The 23,296-nt window shown below is 37.1% G+C and overlaps 1 protein-coding gene across 1 annotated transcript in view; it reads left to right on the top strand.

The window, feature by feature from the left end:
• INPP4A (inositol polyphosphate-4-phosphatase type I A) overlaps positions 1-12,972 on the top strand; it is a 199,034-nt gene extending 186,062 nt beyond the window's left edge. The window contains 1 exon segment of the mRNA XM_043990586.1: positions 9,754-12,972. Within this exon segment, the coding sequence (XP_043846521.1) occupies positions 9,754-9,886 (133 nt within the window). The 3' untranslated portion in view covers positions 9,887-12,972.
• The last annotated feature ends 10,324 nt before the right edge of the window (positions 12,973-23,296 follow it).

Genomic DNA, 23,296 nt, shown 5'->3' with positions numbered 1-23,296 from the left:
CCAGGTAGTGATGTTTAACGAGGAAGAGGAACATCCAAGAAAAAGGCCACCTGTTAGAAGTTCAGGGCTGCCCTTCAAAGACAATTGACCTACTGTAACAGTCAGTGGTCCTCTGAGGACCAGGGCTATGCACCATCATCACCAAAGATGGAAATAAATGGTAGCCGTCTATGTGATGCTCTGGGGTGGTGGTCCCTAGCACCTAGCAGTAGACTTCAGAAATAAATTCAAGTAAGGCTCTAGATAACCAGGAGTACAAAAGTTATACAGTGATAATGGGAACTTCAGCGAGGCATCAGTTCCAACTCTGTGGGGTGCTAATCTAACCATTGGACCTCCCTCGAATAACCTCTCTCATTCTTCCTTTTCTCCCCCACCTAGAACAACACTAGCAGCGAAGGGGTGCTCCCTTCCCCTTCTCTATTATAGGCCCACAGTAAAGCATTGGAGCAGCCTGAAAGCCCACACCATTGAGCTAGGATTGCATCCAGACCAGCAAGTTATTAACTCAGATGCCATAAAAGAGTCTCCTTGTTCAGATCGGCCCTAGCAGGATTGTCCAAATACCTTCTCAGGCCTTTCAGCCAAGGAAGGGCTTGAGAAGACCCATTTTGCTCAAGGTGCTTCAGATATTGTTTGAAGTGCCCAAGAATGTCTCTGCCCTTAACTTATGAGCATCGTACTCAGACTAGGATCCTGAAGTTGCCTAGGTCTCTTTAATATCCATTAGGCTTTAAGAATTATTTCTGTATTCGAGATAATTGTGCCAGAAGCTACAGAAGTTGATTCTCAGTTGGGGCTCCAGACACTCCTAGCCTCAAATTGTAGCTATTCCAAACTGGAGAAGTTCACAGAATTTCTGAGTCTAATAGAAACTTAGACATAAATCAGGGTTTGCCCTGGACTCTTTGGACAGTCACACAGAACCTGTTGACCCCTTCTCAAAATGAGACATAAAATGAAACACATAGGATTACAAAGGAAACTGATTGTGTCAAAATAATTATCAGAATGTTTTTAAAATAACAAGCTTACAGACCCCTGGTTAAGAGCCCGTGGTCCAACCTATATCTGAAATGCTTGGATACTTTTCACAGAATCAAAGTATTGGAAGAGATGCCAGAGATAATGATGTATGACCTATACATGTTTCTTTCTGGAGAGTGTCTAGAAGAACTTGGGAAGTGGGTGTATACCCATGGCCCATGTATCTACTACCTGCCCCTGCACACACACCCATTATCCTCACCCTCACCCCAAATGGTACAAATCCCTGCATTTGGTTTGCTGCTTATAGCCTGTGAGGTAAATCAACCTTGCAGTTAAAATGCAGCTAGGTGGCACAGTGGATAAAGCACCAGCTCTGGATTCAGGAGGACCTGAGTTCAAATCCGGCCTCAGACACTTGACACTTATTAGCTGTGTGGCCTTGGGCAAGTCACTTAACCCTCATTGCCCTGCCCCCCCAAAAAATGCCATCCTTCCCAGAGTTGGCAGCTTTAGCTAATCAGATGCACCTCCCCCATGCTGAAGCATATGTGAGAGGGTCAAATGCTACAATGGTTATTCATGTTCAAGCTGCTGTTCAGAGCTCCATTTTTTGCCGCATGTAGTAGCATGGCAGGACAGCATGGAATTTTGCTTGGCCAACTAAGAGACAGTGAACATGGAAAACCATTCTTATTCAACCTACATGTGTTTATTTTCAGTAGACTACAGTACTTTTTCTTATTTTTCTCTTTATTCTCTTTCTCTTTCCTATTTTTTCTTGTGATTGTGCTGGTTTTGTTTTGGCCTTCTTTTTTCTTTTTTTTTAAACACTTCCTCCCCATACTCCATCTTCCCGTTCTGTTGTGGTTTCTTTGACATTTTTCCATCTCACTTTTCGGTTCTCCTCTTTTTTATACATTCATTGCATGGTTTTTCTCCCCTCCCCTTCCTCTGTCTCCCTCCTCCTTTTGATTTTCTCTTTCCCATTTTTCTTTTTTTCCTTCTCCCAAACTCTTTCCTTTTCACAGCATTGGAACACGGGAGGTAGTCACCCAGAAGAACTTGTGTGGCTTGGTGCCCATCCGAGATTTCAGACTAGATCCCAGCCTCCTCTACTCCATTCCTTTATTAGCTCTGAGCCCCAATTTACTGATTGTGTGGCTGTTTCTGAGCATTGCATACCTGGTGGCCAAATTCCGTTGCAAATGAAGACCAATTTAAAAAATAGTTATTCAATTACAAAGGAAAAAAAAAAAGTTCTAGAATATGTATCACCACCTTATTATCTAGTTGGACAGAAGGAATGTGTCAAAGCGTTGTCTGCCAAGAAATATATTATGCCTTACAGTTTGACATTTCTATTGTACTGAACTGTAAATACCCATCAAATTATTTTATCCAGAGGATCTGTATTGAAAACTTTAAATTGATTATTCTGCTTTCAGTGCTTGTAACATTCTTACAGTGCCCTGTTGCCTCGTCATGTAGCCGGCCTGAAGATCAGTTACGCTTACCAAATATTTCTCTTACCTTCAGATTTAAACGTATTTGTCATCTATATGCTTCATGTTCCCTGTTTCATGTATTCCAGAAAAAGGAACTCTTGTCTGAAAAGAATTTGTACCTTTTGTATATTCTCTAAGTAAGTGTATGCTGGTCCTTCCTTTCCTTTTGAAGAGGACTGATAAGAAAAAGAACAAGAAATGGGGTTTAGAATTTGTTTGTTTAGAGATGCCTATCGAATAGGACATATATTTTCTGCTTTCATTTCAAAGCATAGTCCCCAGGTTACAGTAGCAAACAGTTTGCAGAGCCATAACTTTTTTCCTTGTTCATGTCTAAATTTTTCTGACTTAGCTTGTCATGGAGCTGTGATTATGATAGTATACTGTGCCACACCAAACACGTGAAAATCTAGCATTGCCACATATGACTGTACTTTTTATTCTTTTTAACTGTTCTTAAGGATTCATGAAAAGGATTACAGGAATTTTGAGTGTATTGGAAGAAAAGGCTTTTCAGGATAATTTTTATCCCTAAAATATCATTCTTTTGCTAAATATTGCAACTTTCATTCCATATTAAACTCAGAAGCCTTGTTTTCTCTGAGAAACCAAATATGATAATATTTGGAAATCCAGGAAAGTTGTCCCAATTCATGGTTGGTTCCTGAAAGCTCTAAATCTGTGACAAACAAATGCCAGCCACAGAAGTATACGCTGGTTTGGTTTGGTATTTAGATTATCTTCTTTAGTTTTACCATATACAGTATCCTTAAAGTTAAATTGCTTATTACTTGACTATTCACTTGTTGCAGAAGATTTATTACAACTTTGTAATGAAAGGTACAAAGAAACAAAATACCAACAGTAAGAAGGGAAAAATGGGAGGGGGGCGCTAAAGTCCTCAACTGAGAAAATATTCCAGTTTTTGTTATAATGATTTTTTACAAACCCAAATCTCAATGGTTTCCCTTCCTAGGACCAATGAATTTGCAAAATTTCCTTACTAAGACTATTCAGGGGTGTTACTTTCAGACTCTGCATGTCTCCCTTGGGTAATCCATCAACAAAGATTTATTAATAAGTAAGCATCTAAGAAATAACATTTTATCAAATTGGCTCCTTACTGGTTTTGAAAATTTGGAATGAATTAAGAAAAAAATTTAAATTTAAGATTCTCAAAATTTGCTCAAGGGCTTCCCTGATTGGCTCGTATGTCATGATCCCAAATTTTTTATGATCCATATAAACAGACACTACTGACGGGCAAGCCAGCAAACTCAAGAGCAGAAATTCTGGAAGAAATACCCCTGTCCCACATCCTTGGACTTCCACCTTTCTTTTTAATCCCTTATGTCCCCTTCTGTTCCCTACCTCCAAATACTGCTGGAGCTGTGTGTCTACAGTCTTCAATTCGAAATTATTCAGCTTTTCCAAAATGGTGGCACACACGCAATGCTTTGTAATCTTCCTTCAAGAATAAGTGAGAATTGGGGCAGCTAGGTGGTACAGTGGATAGAGCACTGGCCCTGGAATCAGGAGGACCTGAGTTCAAATCCAGCCTCAGACACTTGACACTTATAGCTGTGTGACCCTGGGCAAGTCACTTAACCCCAATTTCCTCACTTTAAAAAAAAAGAAGAAGAAGAGAAGTGAGAATTGAGATCTAAATATGGTCCACTCATGAGACCAGTCATATTGGATGCTGTGTGTATAATTTTTTTTTTTACAAGAAGATGATCAGTTGATTTCTTTTTTTTTTAAATAGTAAATGGAGTAGAACATGAGGAATGAACAAATCATGCTTCTTCCTTTGAACCTTAAATTCAAAAGAATGTAATTGAGCCTATTCCCCAGCTTTCAGGCAGAACCTAAGCCATTAGCTCAACCACTGTAGATAGATCTTTTTGAACAAGCCCCAGAAGAGTTGATTTCACATCTTTATCCAGTAACCTTTCTACAGACAAATGCTTTCTCATGGCTAACCTAAGTCCGATATGCTACAGCTGGTTGCCAGTTTCCTGGCTAGCTGCACTTTTAGTCACTCAATTAATATATATTGAGCACCTGCTGTGTGCAATAATTCAGGAATGCCATATGTGTGAATGTATATGAATAAGAAATGTTCTTAATTCAAAGATGGCCCTACTGACAGTGTTATGTACTGCTTTGGACCTGCATCATCAGTAGGCCTTAATGTTTGATTTATGAATACTGATGATAGTTCAGATTTCCTCCATCCTCAACCCTTCTACCCCACCCCAGTTCCTCATTAATCTGTCCCCTCACCCACTGGTACACCAGATAAGGCCAGTGGAGGTGGACATGAAGGTAGTTTGTCATGTGACCTTCATAGAACCTGTACACTTCTTTGTCTCCGTAATTTTGAGGCCATACTCTCATGGAACCGATCACCATGTCTGTCTGTGTGTGATGGATGAGTTTTCATGGGGACTGGGTCACAAGAGCAAGAAGCATTTTCAGTGAAATTCAGGACACAAAACACATATCCGAGGATACCATTTAAAATGTAACCCTATGTGACTAGATCTGGAAAGGTTCTCATGAGATTATATGTAACGCTCCTTTGTATACAAGTTGTATCTCTTTTCTTTGAATTATCCAATAAAGTAGCTGTAATGTCCCTCGATGTTAGAAAGTTCTTCCCAATATGTGCCCAAATGAGATAATGTATGTTTAGCACTTTTCAGACTTTAAGTCACTATATAAATGTCTCACCACTTATTGTCCTTATTGTAGTCTTGGAAAAGGAGACACTTAGAAACTGGAGAGACAAACAGAAAGAAGGGGAGGATAAAGGATTATGAAAGAAAGCAGGAAGTTAATTTTTATATCAGTTTTTTATACTGTCTTTAAAATATATAATGTCAGGGATGAGCTTAAAGGCAATATTTGACATTCATGTTTATCTATTTCTCTGTGCCTCAAGGAACCTAACAAGGTTCATTCAGAAGGGAAATAATTTTCTTTATTAATGACACAAAGTGGTTTTCCAGTCATTCTTTTTACGGGTTACAAGTTGTCCTAGTCCAGATGGAGACATTTGCTCTTAATAGAAGTAGTCCACTTTCTCTTTTCTCTAAACAACCTCCTCTTCCCCTCAAAAAAGACCTTAATTCTTCCATTGGCACATGACGCATTGTTCTGAGCTGTCTGAAATAATAGATACATCTCAATGAATTCTGAAGTGACAGGTTCCTTTAACTTTCATTTTCACTTTATAGCCAATTATATTACTTAAAGTCAGTTGATGCCTTTATATGTATATTCTGATTTCTCCTTTTTAAGTGGATAGACTTGAAAAGAGACAAAGAAAAGAAAATCTTTGCGTTTTATTGATACAAAGAATCTTAGGGAGGAAAAAAAAAGAGTAGTTATATTCGTTCTTGACTCCATACATTCCAGGCTTTTTTGTGTGTGTAGGGGGCGGGGCTATGTTACCCCTTAAAAATTCAACACCCTGGGTTAGCCCATGAGATACATTTTTTGGAAGGACAAAATCTCAACTACTGTGACAAAAGGGCACAGTAATTAGCAGACTCATGAATTCTCTTCAATTCCTAAGGTTAAATACTGTAATTTATTTGAACCCAGCATTACATGATAAGCTGACGGTGTGATAGGTTATACAAAATCCAAACAGATTTCTGTGATTCATGGAATCCTAGAATGACAGAACAACAACAATAATAAAAGCTCACATTTATGTAGGACTTCAGAGATGACATTTATCATCTCACTTGATCTCCACAACAGTCCAATGAGGTAGGTATTGGGTTATTTTGTTTTGTTTTGTTTTTTGGTGAGGCAATTGGGGTTAAGTGACTTGCCCAGGGTCACACAGGTAGTAAGTCTCAAGTGTCTGAGGTCGGATTTGAATTCGGGTCCTCCTGACTCCAGGGCCAGTGCTCTATCCACTGTGCCACCTAGCCGCCCTGAGGTAGGTGCTGTTCTCCTTCCCATTTTACCTAATAGGAAGGAACTTCAAAATTCATCTAGTCCAGACCCAAACTAGAACAGGAGCCCCAGCTATAATACGGCCAGTAAGTGGTCATGTGACCTTCACTTTCAACCTTTCAGGGAATTCACTATTCATTGTTGTAGCCCCTTCTTTTGGGAAGGCTCTTACTGATAGGAAATTCTTTCTAGCAGGGAGTCAAAATTTGCTTCTTGGTAATTTCTGCCCATTGGTCCTAATTCTTTCCTCTGTGACGTGACTAAGAACAAGTTGACTCTTTTGACATGACAATACTTTCTATATCTGAAGACAATTATTGTGTCTTCCTCCTTCCCCTCCCTGAGTCCACAGTAGATATTCGCGGTTCTTTTGACTGAACCACATATGAGCATGGTTTCAAATGTCAGCACCTTCTGTTTGTCCTTTTCTTAGACACCCTTCCAGCTAGGCATTGCACTGGATAGAGTGCCAGGCCTAGGGTCAGGAAGACTCATCTTCCTGAGTTTAAATCTGGCCTCAGACTTGACCGTAGGCAAGTCACTTAACCCTATTTACCTCAATTTCCTCATCTGTAAAAGGAGATAAAGAAGGAAATGGCAAAGAACTCCAGTATCTTTGCCAAGAAAACCCCAAAGGGGGTCACAAAGGGTTGAACACAACTGAAAAACAACAGAACACAATAACAACAAAAAATAGATATCCTTCAGTTTATCAGTGTCCCTTTTTAAAAAATGTTAACCAATCAACACTTAGTAGCTGTGTGACCCTGGGCAAGTCACTTAACCCTCATTTCCCTGCCCAAAAAAATGTTAATCAAAACTGTACACACTAATGCTAAATGCAATGAAAGGGTTATAATGTTTATGGTGAAGTTCACTTGATCTGGAGTCATAAGACCTGGATTTACAGTCTGCTTCTGTGTGACCTTGGACAGGTTACTTTAGTTTCTATTTTTTATAAAATATAGGTTGTTGAATTAGATGGTTTCTGAGGTCTCTTTCAACTCTAGGTCCATTATCTTATAAAGTGGTTGGGACAGGGACTTAAAAATCTCCCTTAGGGGCAGCTAGGTGGCACAATGGATGTGCACTGGCCCTGGAGTCAGGAGGACCTGAGTTCAAATCCAGCCTCAGACACTTAACACTTACTAGCTGTGTGACCCTAGGCAAGTCACTTAACCCCAATTGCCTCACCAAAAAAAAAAAAAAATCTCCCTTAGTCTTTTCTGTTCTTTTAGTAATACTATAAATAGAATATTACTACAGCCTAAAGCCACGGTTTTAACATATTAAATTGTAATGAAATTAGTCTTTAGATTTTAATTTCTATAAAGAAATATCCAGTTAGCTAAACAAGAGAGAATTCCTAATTAGAAGAGGCAGTTGATATAATGGGGGGGAAAAACACTTGAAAATAAAGTATGTAATATTTAATATAAGTTTTACCACTTACTGTGACCTTAACCTGAACTTGTTTCCTATTTGTAAAATGTGGGGTTTAGATGACATTATTTCAAAGATCCCTTTTACCTCTAACTCTATTATCTTAATACTAATTCTTTCCTGCCAAGTAATTTGAAATTTAGCTATGATAGGTGGTTTTTGAGATAGGTCCTTTTGCATATGTTCATGCTTAGACATTTTGCCTATTAAAAGAAAATTCCCAAAGATTAAAAAAAGTCTAATCACAGTATATAATCAGTAGTATCATGTTAAATAAACGTATATTTTTGTCTAGTTATAACATAGAGCAAAAAATAAGCAGTTATTTCTAGAGAATCTGTGACCATATTGTTCAGATATTCAACTATGATGAGTTATTTTATATTGAAGGCCTTGGGCCCTTTTCATTTCAACAAATACCTGCTAAGTGCAAGGCACTGATAAGAAATAAGCATATCTTAGCTATTTAAAATGGTTAATGATAAGCAGATAGAGAATATTAAAAAGATTTCCTGGCTTTTGAATAAAATAACTGTTCTGCCAGAAATGTTTTGCATTTGGCTATTTAATATTCAATAAAATAGTTATAATATTTATATTCTGAGCTTTTCCATTTTCCATTTTAAGCTATTACCATAATCATTCTTTTTTTTAAAAAAAAAGACAAAAAAAGAAAGGAGCAAAAGGCATAAAATAACGTTAAAGAAAGATTTTTTTTGTTTAAAAATCTTTCAAGATTCCTGTTTTCTGGGTGACTACAAATTTTGCATATCATCAAGGGCAATTTTGTAATGAATTTGATAACTAGCTGATTTAATATCTATCTAACTTAGGGTAGTGTGAAAACAGAGCTATGCTATACAAAAGGCCAGTATGGTGGGAAATTATAACATTTGTATTTTCAACAGCTTTTACCTCTTCTTTCTGTGTGTCTGCATAGGGAAATTTCCCCAAGAATTCTTCCAGTTCTCCCACCTTTCACGGTGAAGAATTGGTGGCCTAATAGATAGGACTCATCTTCAGCCTTTGCCATTGTGTATTAACATGGCATCTATCCAAGAACCAATACTGGAGATGAAGTCAACGGTCCAAGTCTCTGGGAAGGGGACAGTGTGTCTCAGTCTCCAATGTTTTGCTCTCACTGACTTGCTTGGTTGAAAGAGCTGTCCGTGGGCTACTTCTTGGGGAATCTCCACCACTGATGGCCATATAGACACAACTGTGTAGTACATGGAAACACTTGGATCACTTTGCACTCCAAGCAGCTGTTTCCACAGCCAAAATAGCCGACATTAACAAAGTCGGTTGCTTTTTTTTTTTCAATTGTATCATTTTGCTGCATGTCAGATTCATTGAGGGAAAAGTGTCATTTTCCATTATACATAACCAAAAATAGTTATTCCTAAAGTAGAGGGAACAATGTCATTCTTTTGAAACTTTTATTCTAACATAAGCCATTTTAAAATTTAGCTTAGCAGAACAGCTTCCAAGCGATTTCTTAGGAGACTGTGTTACAGCAGAGCATCAAAGTATCTTAGCCAGTGAATACTGAAATACATGAAACCATCTTTTAAAAAAAATCTGAACTTTCTAACACTTAGATACACTGCTGCTTTTTGCAAAACCAACCTAGCCAAGCATGCTTCCATTTGTGTGCTTTGTAATTCCATTGTTCAGATATTTAATATTTAGAATTTCAAATGAGTCAAGTGCCCATTTAAACTAATCAGTTCTTTTAATGCTATGAAAATAACCAATTCATTTCATCTTAGTTTAAGTCTCTCTTTTTTTTCCTTTTTTACTGCTGTCATTTTTTGTGCTTGTTTTTTTTTTTCCCTAGTGAGGGTTGTCGGCGAGAAAATACAATGAAGAATGTTGGATGTCGCAAGTATGCATTTAATTCCCTGCAACTGAAGGCTTTCCCAAGGCATTACAGGCCTCCAGAAGGAACTTATGGAAAAGTTGAAACATAAACATAATGTGTCCTCTAATTAGCTGTTACACAATACATGTGGGTACACTCTAGTTGAATTCTTTATGAAGACCAGAATTTTTTTTTTAACATTTCACCCTAGATTCTATTGAGCATGTTATCTTATTGCATTGGAATCAGTAGGAAAGAATGTTTTGGCACAGTAGTTTATGTACTTATGACTGCCCCTTTAAATAGCCTTCAGTCCTGTGTGAACTACACAAAAACCATGAAATCGTTCCCTGTATTCAACGACTAGGTATATCCAGGATGCTAAAGGAATTTTTTATAAATGGCCACTTAGGTAGCTGTTTCACATAGCAACCTTTTCTATCACATTGATTTAAGGTTGAGTTTTTCATAATACTATACTATTAAAAATTAGAAACTCATATAATAAAGTCATCTGAACTGAGGCAATCCAATACACATTGGCGGAATCAGACAAAATCAACTTGTAACTTCAGGAAAATAAATTAGCCTAATACCAACCCATGAAGCAAAAAGAAGTGGCCAGGATGACTTGGCCTTTGTGTGATACTGCCTTGTAAAACATGAAGTCAGTATGTCATTAGGAGAGTTTTGCTAGGTTTCAAAAACACTGAAGATTTTTCCAGGTATTTCTTATGTGATTGCACTTTATTAGAAGATAACAACTGCAGACCATACCACAGTAACTGACATTCCATAGTCTATGTCTTGGCGATTCATTTTTGTAATTAGACTTCCAGGTTCAAGACCAATAACAACAACAGCAAAATATATTAAATAGTTCTCTTTTCCTCACATCCTTGTACTCATTGATTTTTAAGCAGGTTAGGATTACATCTTTCAAAGCATACATGAAACTCCCCTTGGACTCAATTGAAATTCTGTGCATCCACAGCCCAAAAGAGGCATTTTTATTATGACCACCAGATCAACATTCTGAAGTGCATACTTACAGTTTAATGAAGCAAATGCTATCAATATATGAATGAAGGAAATATAAATAATCTTAGAGCAAACCTTCAGGGGTTTGCTGGTTTGCTTATTTTTTTACTTCTCTACTTAATTTATTGGCTTTTTTTTTTTTGAGGCATAAACTATGACCATATTTCAGTGTCTGTGAAATGCCTTGTTATCCAATTCACAGGAAATCCTAATTTATTTTCCCCTTCTGCCTGTTCTGCTATGTGAGGTAACCAGCAACTGTTGAACCAATTGGATCTATCACCTTCTGATCTTCAAACTGAATTTTTTCCCTCAAAGACTTGGAAATTGCCATATTTTATCCTCCAACCGTAGTAAAACATTTCAGGACTTCTTAAAAGCATAAGACTCTACCTTTCCTCCTCCATATTTCAAAGCAGGTTGAAAATTGGAAGCTAAAGACCTAATAATTTTATTTTCTGTAAGGAAATAATGAACATGACATGCATTTCATAGAGTTTTGTTTTTGTTTTTTGGGAATGCTTGTGTGCGTGTGTTTCATCAATTCTGTTAATCATGGTTGTCTTACAGATGTCCTTTGGGTAAATTGTTCTTAAAATTTTATTGAAACTTTTGGTTCATTCTTACATTACCTAAACTTTGTGTGTATAAATTATTCCATGTTGCTTAAAAGGATATTAAAATGTACACGTACATTTTATTTGAGCCTTTTAATAGAGCTAAAGAAGAAAAGCTATGAAAAAGTCATTGATTTGAAATTACCCATGTCTGAAATCTTAGGAAATGTATTTACTTCTGCCTTCCTTTTCTTTGGAAGTTTCTCTTTGAAATATGTGACTGTATGCTAATTTACATGAATAAGGCAGTCAAATTATTCAGATATATGTATATATACATGAACATACATATATACATATACAGAATTTAAAACTGGCAGAATTGTTTGGCACCTGCCAACAATGGGTTGACTACCAGTGTTGAAGAGGGAGGCCTTTTAGTCACAGCTGTACTTTCAAAATACTTTTTTTGAATTGTTGGTTTCAGTAGTGGTAAAGAGAAAGGAAGAGAACTGCTCTTATGTATGTGATACCTTTGCCCACCACTAGGCATACAGTTCCAGCTGCTCTCTTCCCATTGATGTGTTTGTCTACATTCAAATGCAAATGAGATTTCAGGAAGGCTAATTTACTTTTTGACCCTTTAATCACGCCAGGACTTTTTTTTTTTTTAAAGTATATCATCCATATTATGTAGTTTCAGCCTTTTCTCTCCTTGTATTCTTATATTTTCTTGCCAGGTTTTTGTTATATAATTCAATCATGTATTTGCAATTAAGAAAGCTTGTCTATATTATTTCAGAACTTTTTTGTGTCTAAAGTTGTTTAACATTTGAGTCTCTCGTAGTGCTTTTTCACACAAGTAAATTACAACCCGTGACAGATTTTGTACCTAGCTTCTTTTTTGGAAGATTTTTCTTGAATTCTTAAGGCATGCCCAGAGTTCACCAGTTGAAACGGTGGGACCTCAGCCTCCAAAGCTTGGTCATTGGAAGTATTCAGGTTTCATTGTTCTATATAAAGAACATCCTTGCTCAGATGTTGGTTTTTTTTTTTTTTTACACATATCACAGAATCACGTGCACGTTTACAGGTTTGATAGTGACCTTACTGAACAATAACAATCAAGAGTTTGTCATTAAAATTTATTTTAAGTCTCTAGAAGGAACTTTCCATGAAGTACCTACCTTTGAGTTGCACAAGGAAGACTGTTTTATAGCGTCTTGGAAAATGGGAGTCCTGTCTAATGTTCTTTTCAAGTACACTTTTAAAAAATTTTTCATGAAACATTCTGAGGGATAAAATTATTGTCGGGTATGTTATGTGCGTGTTCTGTGAAAACACCCACAGCACAGTTGCCTTTTGTTTCATTTATAAATGTAAAAATCTTGTATAATATAACAGTTTGTCCCTAAACAATTGTATTTGCCAAGCTTTGTGCATTGAAATATTTTTATTTATTTCTTTTGGGCAGTATTAATATATTATAAACCTATGGTTACTGTTTTATATATTCTTAGATCATTCAAGCCATGTATGCTGTAAATGTGCTAGTCTTTAGAATGAAAACTATTAATAAAGAACTGACAGTACTAAATTGTGACTTGTTTCTTTAAATTCATTAGCACTGGCCTGGGAATCAGGAAACCAGGGTGTTCTAATCCTGGTTTGGCTACTAATGTGTGTAACCTTGGGTAAATCATTCAACTCCTTTAGACCTCGGCTGTAAAATTTGAATTATGTTCAAGCAGCTGTTTGTGTGTAGAACACTACCTTGGATTCCAAGGGAGAGAAAAATATTAAAGAAATAAGATATAATTCCTATGCTCAAGGATTTAGTCTAATAACAGAATTGAACAAGATGGTTTCTTTTTTGTTGTTGTTTATTTTTATTTAAATGTTTTCTTTTTACATCACCTACATTTCTACCTGTATCCCTCTCCTCTACACCATCACCCTTTCTAATATATTTTTTTAAGAATCAGACTTACATTCCTGGTTTCTGCAGTGAGTTTGGTGTATTTCTATACAAAATTGTGTTTCTATGGTTCAACCCTGTTTTCAGTTCAGATGAAAATTGGGTCATAACGTCTGACCCTCTCCCCCATCTTATCCCTATTGCCATATTTGTATATTCATCTCTTCCTTATTTCTCCCTTAGTGTATTTCTTTTCCTCTCATCTCTTAAAACCAACAAAACCAACAACAACAAAACCCAATCCCAATCCCTCTTGGCCCCGTTTTTGTCTTATCTGCGACCCTTGAAGGCTTTAGGATTCTGAAAGGTCATTCTCCTCTCAATTTGAATGTAAGCATTTCAACAAGATGATTTCTAAGGCCCCTTCCAGCCTGAGCTTCTACAACTCTTAAGATTTGACTGCATTTAAAGGAATGATATGGGACAGCTAGGTGGCACAGTGGATAGAGCACCAGCCTTGGAGTCAGGAGGACTTGAGTTCAAATCCAGCCTCAGACACTTGACACTTACTAGCTATGTGACCCTGGGCAAGTCACTCAACCCCAATTGCCTCACCAAAAAAAGAAGAAGAAGAAGAAGAAAAAGAATGATTTGGGGAGTCAACATTTAATGGACCCATATAGTTGAATAAGAACATCTTTGGGATTGTCTTTTTTTTTTTCACACATTTCACTTCTGCCTTTGCCAGTTAGTGGGAATTACAGAAACTTCACCTTTTATGTTCCCTCTATTTCCTGTAAATGAGCAAATTCATTTTTTTTTTGAGGATAGATTAACTGAACACTTTGTCCAAGATACCTGGTCCCACTTAGAATTTGGGGAAAAGGACATGCTAGGAACTTAAGAGTTTCCTACTAAGAAGAAAAGCAACAAAAACAAAAAACAAACAAAAAAAGAAATAAGGTATTCAGGGAAATGAGACAGGAGGAATAATTTACCTCTTATCCCATCTTTTTCTCCTCTTGGTCCAGTGTTGTTATTCTTATGCTATAACCACTTAAGCCTAATGAACCTTTAGAACATTTTTTCATATAACTATAAATTATTTTGATTTCTTAATCTGAAAACTGCTGGTTCATAGCCTTTGACCATTTACCAATTGGGGAATGATTCCTACTCTTATAGATTAGACAAAGTTCTTTATATTTTTGAGCTATGAGACCTTTATCTGAGAAACTACAAAAATTTTTATTAGATTAGAGAAATTCAAATTAAAACAACCTTGAGATATCGTTTTACACCTATCAGATTGGCTAAAATGATTGAAGGGGGAAGTGACAAATGTGTGAAAATTGGGACACCAATTCACTGTTGAGGGAACTGTGAATTGATCCAACCATTTTGAAGAACAATCTGGAATTATACCCAAAGAGTTATTAAACTGCTATACTCTTTGACTCAGCAATACCACTACTATGTCTATTTACAAAGATGACTGGGGGAAAGGAAAAGAACCTATAAGCTCTAAAATATTTCTAGCAGCTCTCTTTGTGGTGGCAAAGAACTAGAAATTGTGGGGATGCCCATCAATTGGTTAATGGCTGAACAAGTTGTGGTATATGATTGTAATGGAATACTGTTGTGCTGTAAGAAATTATGAACTCGGGGGCAGCTAGGTGGCGCAGTGGATAGAGCACTGGCCCTGGATTCAGGTGTACCTGAGTTCAAATCCAGCCTCAGACACTTGACACTTACTAGCTGTGTGACCGTGGGCAAGTCACTTAACCCTCATTGCCCTCCCCCAAAAAAGAAAAAAAAATGATGAACTTGATCTTAGAAAAATATGGGGGGGGGGCAGCTAGGTGGCACAGTGGATAAAGCACCAGCCCTGGATTCAGGAGTTCCTGAGTTCAAATCCAGCCTCAGACACTTAGTGGTTGTGTGACCCTGGGCAAGTCCCTTAACCCCCATTGCCCCGCAAAAAAAAAAAAAAAAAGAAAGAAAAGAAAAAAGAAAAATATGGATAGACGTGCACAAAATAATGAAGAGTGAAATGAGCAGAACCAAGAGAAAATTGTATACAGTAACAGCAGTATTGTTTTAAGAACATCTTTGAACAACTAAATCATTTTCACTATTATAAATATCCAAATAACCACAAAGGACATATGAAAGAAGATGTTATCTGCATCCAGAATAAGAAGTGATAAATAAAGGTATGTGTAGAATGATTTTTACATATATAAACATACGTATTTATGGGTGGTGGAGGGAGGAAGGAAGAAAAAGGGGAAAAGTTACATTGTTAATTTTATTATATATTTTTAAAAATAGTAAATTACACATAATAGATGGGCAGTTTCATGTACAATCATCTTTTTTCTCTTCTGTTATGGAAATGCTTGTTTTATTTCTTAAATTCAGAAATAAATAAAAATTTCAAAATACTACATTGTAAAATACTATCATTAATCCAAAGCAAAAAGAAAATAATATCCATTCCATGTATCAATGTACATTCATAAAAATGGGCATGCTACTAACAACAACAAAAAAAGAGACTAGTGAATCTTTCCAATAGGTACCTTCTCCCCTACACTTTCCCTCCTTTCTTAGTTTCTTGGCCTTTCCCTCCCTCCTTTTTTTCCTTCAACCCTGAGAGGCAGTTTTAGTGTAGAGGAAAGACACGTGGGATCGTGAGGCACCTGGTTTTGAATCCTGACTCCTATATTACCAGTTGTGTGACTATGGACAAGTATGTCATTTAACGCCTCAACCTTAGTTTCCTCATCTCTAAAAGTCTGAAATACTAATTGGATTACTTAATAAGATTATTGTGAGTGAAGTGTTTTGTACATCTTCGGGTGTCATTTGAGCATCACCTGTCATGTGAACCCAGTTCTGTAGACATAAACTTGGGGCTCATGGTTGATTCTCAGACTTTCCAAATTAGGGGTATTCTTCCTGTGCTGAAAAGGGAGAGATATGACAGTATTTAATCTTTCTATTTATTTTTTTAAACCACTCATTCAAATGGAATTATGCTTTATTGTTGTTCGGTCATTTTTTTTTCAGCCTTGTCCTGCTCTTCATGACCCCATTTGGGGTTTTCCTGACAGAGATACTGGAGTGGTTTGCCATTTCCTTCTCCAGCTCATTTTACAGATGAAGAAACTGAGGCAAACAGGGTGAAGTGACTTGCCCAGGGTCACACAGCTAATAAGTATCTGAGGAACAACAGTCTCTGACTCCAGCCCCAACACTCTATTCCACTATACCACCCAGCTGCCCTGCTTATAGTCAAAGGCAGTTTAATAAACTATTTGGGCATAATTCCAGATTGCTCTTCGAAATGGTTGTATCAGTTCACAGTTCCACCAACAGTGAATTAATGTGCCAATGAATAAGGAAATAGTAATTACAACAAAAATCATAGCTGTGGATCCCAGATGCACATGCCTTTTTTTTTTGTACATGCTATTTTTGGTGGCTTTATGGGCAGTTAAAGATGCCACAAAGATGTTTGGCAAAATAGGGATTGATGGGGGTCAGTATAAAAGAGGTTTGAAGACCAGAATATTTTCATTGTTTGGGGTTTCTCTCCTAACAAGGAGGAGACATTGAATTTACCATTGATATAAAAGTACCTTAAGCTACTTGTTTTTCTAACTAACAGATATATCAAGCTTCTAGTTAGTGGAAACACCTTAGACTCCAGAGTTCTCAGGGATAAGGTCTCTATGTTTGATACTGGAAGCTTTCCACACTGTGGTGCCTTAGCCCTGTGTTTATAGGAAGAGAGAGAAAACACCACCTTCCTACAGGAAGTGGTGGTGATGTGTACAGCATTGTTGGGCTAGAAGAAATAGGGAAAGACTTTTAACATAAGATTCTTTGGTAAAATGAAGGGCTCAGTCCTCACTTCAAAAGACTTTAACTTATGCTATCATAAAAATCTAGGTTAGCCTGGAATCCATGAGAAGACTGTAGTCATCTCATCATGTTACTAACTCCCCACCCCTGAAACACACATTCAAACCCCTCTGGGGAACATCACATCTCAGATGAAAAAACCATTTAGATCCATGATGATAAAATGCAGCCTGTCTCCACAGGGAGAACTGATGGAATCAACATGCAGACTGAAGCATGATGTTTTTCTTTATTTTTCTTGCTTTTTAAAAAAAAATTTTTTCTACATGGCTAATGTGGAAATGTTCATGATTTCATAAATATAATTGCTATAATTTCTTTTTTGTTGTTGCTTTGTTTTGTTTTTTAGGGGGGAGGGTTTGCAGGGCAATGGGGGTTAAGTGACTTGCCCAGGGTCACATAGCTAGCAAGTGTCAAGTGTCTGAGGCCGGATTTGAAATCAGGTCCCTCCTGAATCCAGGGCCGGTGCTTTATCCACTGTGCCACCTAGCTGCCCCCAAGAACTTATAATTTCTTGTCTTCTGAATGGAAGGGGAGGGAGAGAATTTGTAACTGAAAATAAAATATATAAAATTTTTAAAAGAAAAACCATTGGGGGAAGGATTGCAAAAACCCCTCAGGATACTACTTATTCTCTCTGGAGAAAAAAAAAAAAGGAAGGAAAGAAAGAAAAAAGATAACAGAAAAATAAGAAAAGCTGTAGGAAAGCCACAGAGGTTAAAAAATCAATGCTCTCATCTCAAGAACAGATAGGATGGGGGCAGCTAGGTGGCACAGTGGATAAAGCACCGGCCCTTGATTCAGGAGGACCTGAGTTCAAATCTGGTCTTGGACACTTGGCACTTGCTAGCTGTGTGACCCTGGGCAAGTCACTTAACCCTCATTGTCCCACAAAAAAACCCAAAAAACATTAAAAAAGAGGAACAGATAGGATGGAACAAACAGGTGGTTGTATCTAGGGGCACATAATAAAGTAGTGAGGGGGGTTAAAGCAGGAGAATAATCCTGTTTTTAAAAGTACTCTTTTAGGGGCAGCTAGGTGGTGCAGTGGATAGAGCACTGGCCCTAGATTCAGAAGGACCTGAGTCAAATACAGCCTCAGACCCTTGACACTTACTAGCTGTGAGACCCTGGGCAAGTCACTTAACCCCAATTGCCTCACCAAAAAAAAAAAAAATCTTAAAAAAAAAGTACTCTTTTAGAGGTATAGAATCTTGTTATCTCAAATGCGTTTAATTATACTCCACATTACTATAATGATTAGCATTTTCCCTCCCTCATACTCATGCAAACATGATCATAAGCTCCCTGAAGACAAGAGCACCTTTATATTCCCAGTGCTTTGAACACAACTATTTAAGCTGAATTTTTAAAAAGTTTTATTTATATCTTGTTTCTTATATCATCATAGTTAATCCAAGTATTCTCCTCTTACCCCTCCCAGAGATTCATACTATTTAATAGATATCTGTAGTATTTTTTGGAAAGGAAAAAAAAAAACAGCACAACTAATCAATACACAGAAAAAATCCAAAAACATGTACAATGTGTAACACCTGTGGATATCCCACTTCCACAAAGGGGTGGGTTGAGGCTTCTCCTATTTCTTCATTTGAGTACTACTTGATCTTCTAAATTTTGTTACATTCACTTCTAGGTTGTTTTGTTTGTTTTCGGTTTGGTGTGTTGTTCTTTCCATTTCCATTGTCGTAGTTAGAGTGTATAGTGTTTTCTTGGTTCTTACTTGGCTCTGGATCAGTTCATATAGATCTTTGTATGCTTTTCTGCATTCATCACACACATCATTTCTTACAGCACAGTAGTGTTCCGTTACATTCATGTACCACACTTTGTTTAGCCATTCCCCAGTTGATGGTCATCTACTTTTTTTCTACTTCTTAGCTATAACAAAAAGTGGAGTATAAGGGGACTTTATTTTTATCAATGACTTCCTTGCTGTATAAGCCTATAAGGGAGTCTAGCTCAAAGGGCATGAACATTTTAGTCACTTTATTTGCATAATTCCAAAATACTAAATTGAATTTTATTACTGCATTCAACATCTCATGTTTCAAGAGCCATGGGTAGTACACATTTATTATTTATTATCACTGAAATTAAGTAGCCCCATTAGGAAACTAATAAGCACTTAGATTTTTACACCTATACATTTTTATATCCTTTTAATCGATATATGTACTACTTACTATTTAATGAGCTTTTCCCACTATTATTTTATATCCACATTTTCAGTACACATACTTAGTAATAAAAGTATTACATGATATATACTAGCAAGAAACATAATATAAAATGTAATTCACTTAGCCATTTCACTATTATTAACCATTTGTATTGTTGGCAATCTCTCTGTTATAAAGGACTACAGGGACCCTTATGAATGGATAAGTGACCCTTTCTATTTGAATTAGAATCCAGGAAACTTTCTAAGACAATAAATTGCTGACCTGTGTTAGTAGAAGAGTTTTCCTCACTGGAATTCACTACATCAATGAAATTGAAATTCTAGAACAAAAGAAAATATTCCCCTCAAATGGGTAAAATAAACTAACTTTACTCACATGTTACTGGATTGTTCTTCAGAAAGCTAAGGCCAATTTACATTGCCACCAGTAGAATATACTTGTTTTCCTGCTTTGGAGTTTTATAATTGTTTTTGCCAGTTTAACAAACAAAAGCTTTCCAAGATTTTTAAAATTTGCATTTAATTGACTACTAGTAGGACTGCATTTTTGCCCTGTTGACATTTTACTCATATTTCCTCATATGTGAAAACTCTGTTAGTGTCAACCTGGATTAAATTCTCATTACTGGTAACTAAAGAGAAAAAATTAAGAAGCAGTTATGTAATGAAAGATGTCAGAGAAAACTTTTTTTTAATGTTTGAAACTACCATACAGCTCCTTTTATCCATCATGGATCAGGGAGAGGAAATAGAATTTTTAATTTTACAAACTATTTGCATATGGCTGTTTACTGAGTTTCTCATCCCACTTTTGGCTGCAAAGAATAACAAGAATGAATGAGGGGGGCAGCTAGGTGGCACAATGGATAAAGCACTGGCCCTTGGTTCAGGAGGACCTGAGTTCAAATCCAGTCTCATACACTTGACACTTGCTAGTTGTGTGACCCTGGGCAAGTCACTTAACCCTCATTGCCCCACCAAAAAAAAAATGAATGAGAGGGTAAAGAAGAACAGATTGTGGGATCTCTGAAAGTTGTTGAGCATAAAATATCCTAGAATATGTTCACAGAGCTCGTTGTTACCAAGGTAGAAGTAATAGGATTTAACAAGTGATTGGATATGGGGTTTAGAGGTGGTGAGAAAGTGAAGAGTCTAAGATGACACCTAGGTTGTAAGCCTGGGTGATTAGAAGGATAATGGTAGCCTTGACAGTAATCTGAAGTTAGGAGGTTGGGAGCCCTTGGAGGGAAAAGATGAGTCCAGTCTTGGACATGTAGGATGTCTATGGGATATCCAGCTCGAGATGTCCAATGGGCTAATTGGAAATACAAGGGGTTAGTTGAAATAGATTTGAGAATCTCCTGCATAGAGTCATGAGAAAAAAGTCAACAGCTTGAAAAGCCAAATGGAAAAGGAGATACAAAAGCTGTCTGAAGAAAATAATTGCCTAAGAATTAGGATTGAACAAATGGAAGCTAGTGACTTCATGAGAAACCAAGACACAGTAAAGCAAATGCTATTGAATAAAAAAAATAGAGGGCAATATGAAATATCTCCTTGGGAAAACAGCTGACCTGGAAAATAGATCCAGGAGAGATAATTTGAAAATCATTGGAGTACCTGAAAATCATGAACAAAATAAGAGTTTACACATCATCTTCCAAGAAATTATCAGGGAAAATTGCCCTGATATTCTGGAAGCAGAAGGTAAAATAGAAATTGAAAGAATCCACCAATCACCTCCTAAAAAAGATCCCAAACAGAAAATTTCCAGGAATATTATAGTCAAATTCCAGAGCCCCCAGGTCAAGGAGAAAATATTGCAAGCAGCTAGAAAAAAGGAATTCAAATATAACACAAGATCTAGCAGCATCTACATTTTTTTTTGCAGGGCAATGGGGGTTAAGTGACTTGCCCAGGGTCACACAGCCAGTAAGTGTCAAGTGTCTGAGGCCAGATTTGAACTCAGGAACTCCTGAATCCAGGGCTGGTACTTTATCCACTGCGCCACCTAGCTGCCCCAAGCAGCATCTACATTAAAGGACCGGAGGGCATGGAATATGATATTCCATAGGGCAAAGGAACTAGGACTATAGCCAAAAATCACATACCCAGCAAAACTGATTATAATCTTTCAGGGGGAAAATGGGACTTCAATGAAAAAGAGGACTTTCAGTCACTTGTGATGAAAAGACCTGAACTGAATAGAAAATTTGACTTCTAAATACAAGACCCTAGAGAAGCATAAAAAGATAAACAGGAAAAAGAAATCATGAGGGATATTAAAAGATTAAACTGTTTATATTCCTACATGGGAAGATAATACTTCTAACTCATAAGAACTTTCTCAGTAACAGGGTAGCTGAAAGGAATATACTTAGACAGAGAACATAGGTGTGAGTCGAATATGAAGGGTCATATCTGTAAAGCATTTATTTTTTGTTTATCATTTTTTTGTGGGGCAGGCAGGGTGGGGTGGCTTATGTCTGGGGCTTCCTTGGTCCAGGGCTGGTGCCTTGTCCACTGTGTCACCTAGCTGACCCATGATGACATCTTCAAAATAAAGTTAAGGGGTAAGAGGAATAAATGCACTGGAAGAAAGGGAAAGGGAGAGGTGGACTGGGGAAAAGTAGCTCACATAAAAGAAACAAGAAAAACTTATGGAGAGGAGGGGAAGATGAGGAAGGAGTGGGGGAGTAAGTGAACCTTACTCTCATCAGAATTGACTCAAAGGGAATAACATACACACTCAAGTGGGTATAGTAATATATTGTACCCTGAGGGAAAGTGGGAGGGGAAGGAAGGAAGGCCAGATTGGGGGAGGAGGCAGCAAAAAGCAAAACACTTTCGAGGATGGATAGGGTGAAGGAATATAGAAAATAGTGTAAATATCAAGGGGAGGGAATAAAATGGAGGGTAATACAGTTAACAATAGTAACTGAAAGAAATGATGAGCAGGATGCTATCAGAAGGACATATGAAAAATGCAAACCATCAAGAGAGGAAGAACTGATGGCATCTGAATACAGATTGAAGTATAATTTTACTTGTTAGCTCCTCTTTCTAAAGTTATTCTATTTTCTTTCATAACTTGAGTAATGTGAAGATGCTTGGGCATAATTGCACATGTATGACATTGAATTGTTGGATTTCATAGGGAGGTATGAGGAGGGAGGGAGGAAGAAAATTTAGAACACAAAAGTTTTAAAAAATCAATGTGAAAAGAAATGATGAGCAGGAGGAGTTTAGAGAAACCTGGAAGGACTTACATGAACTGATGCTGACTGAGAGGAGCAGAACCAGGAGAACATTGTACACAGTAACAGCAACATTGTGTGATGAACAATGGTGAAAGACTTGGCTCTTTTTAGCAATGCCAAAACAATTTCAAAGAACTTCATGATAGAAAATGTTCTCAATATCCAGAAAAAAGAACAGTGGTTTATGAATGCAGGTTGAACCATCCTGTTTCTATTTTTGGGCTGTTTTTTCCTCCTTTTTTGAGTTTTTCCCCTTGTGCTCTGATTCTTCTTTCACAATATGACTAATGCAGAAATATGTTTAATGTGATTGCACATATATAACCTATGTTAGATTGATTGCTTTCTGTCTTGGGGAGGAGGGAGGGAAGGAAAGGTGGGAGAAAAATTTGGAACTAGAAATCCTATAAAAACAAATGTTGAAAACTATCCTTATATATAACTGAAAAATAATAAAATACTAAATAAGAGAATCTCCTGCATAGAGGAGTAGTCACAACTATGGGATCTAGTGAGCTCACCAAGTGAAATAGTGTAGAGGGAGAAGAGAAGAGGCCTAGGGTAGACCCTTGGGAGATACCTGGGGTTAGTGGACATGACCTAG

Source organism: Dromiciops gliroides, chromosome 3, assembly GCF_019393635.1.
Source record: "Dromiciops gliroides isolate mDroGli1 chromosome 3, mDroGli1.pri, whole genome shotgun sequence".
NCBI lineage: Eukaryota > Metazoa > Chordata > Mammalia > Microbiotheria > Microbiotheriidae > Dromiciops > Dromiciops gliroides.
The sequence above is the reverse complement of the archived record's forward strand: the minus strand, read 5'-3'. Positions and strand labels throughout refer to the sequence as shown.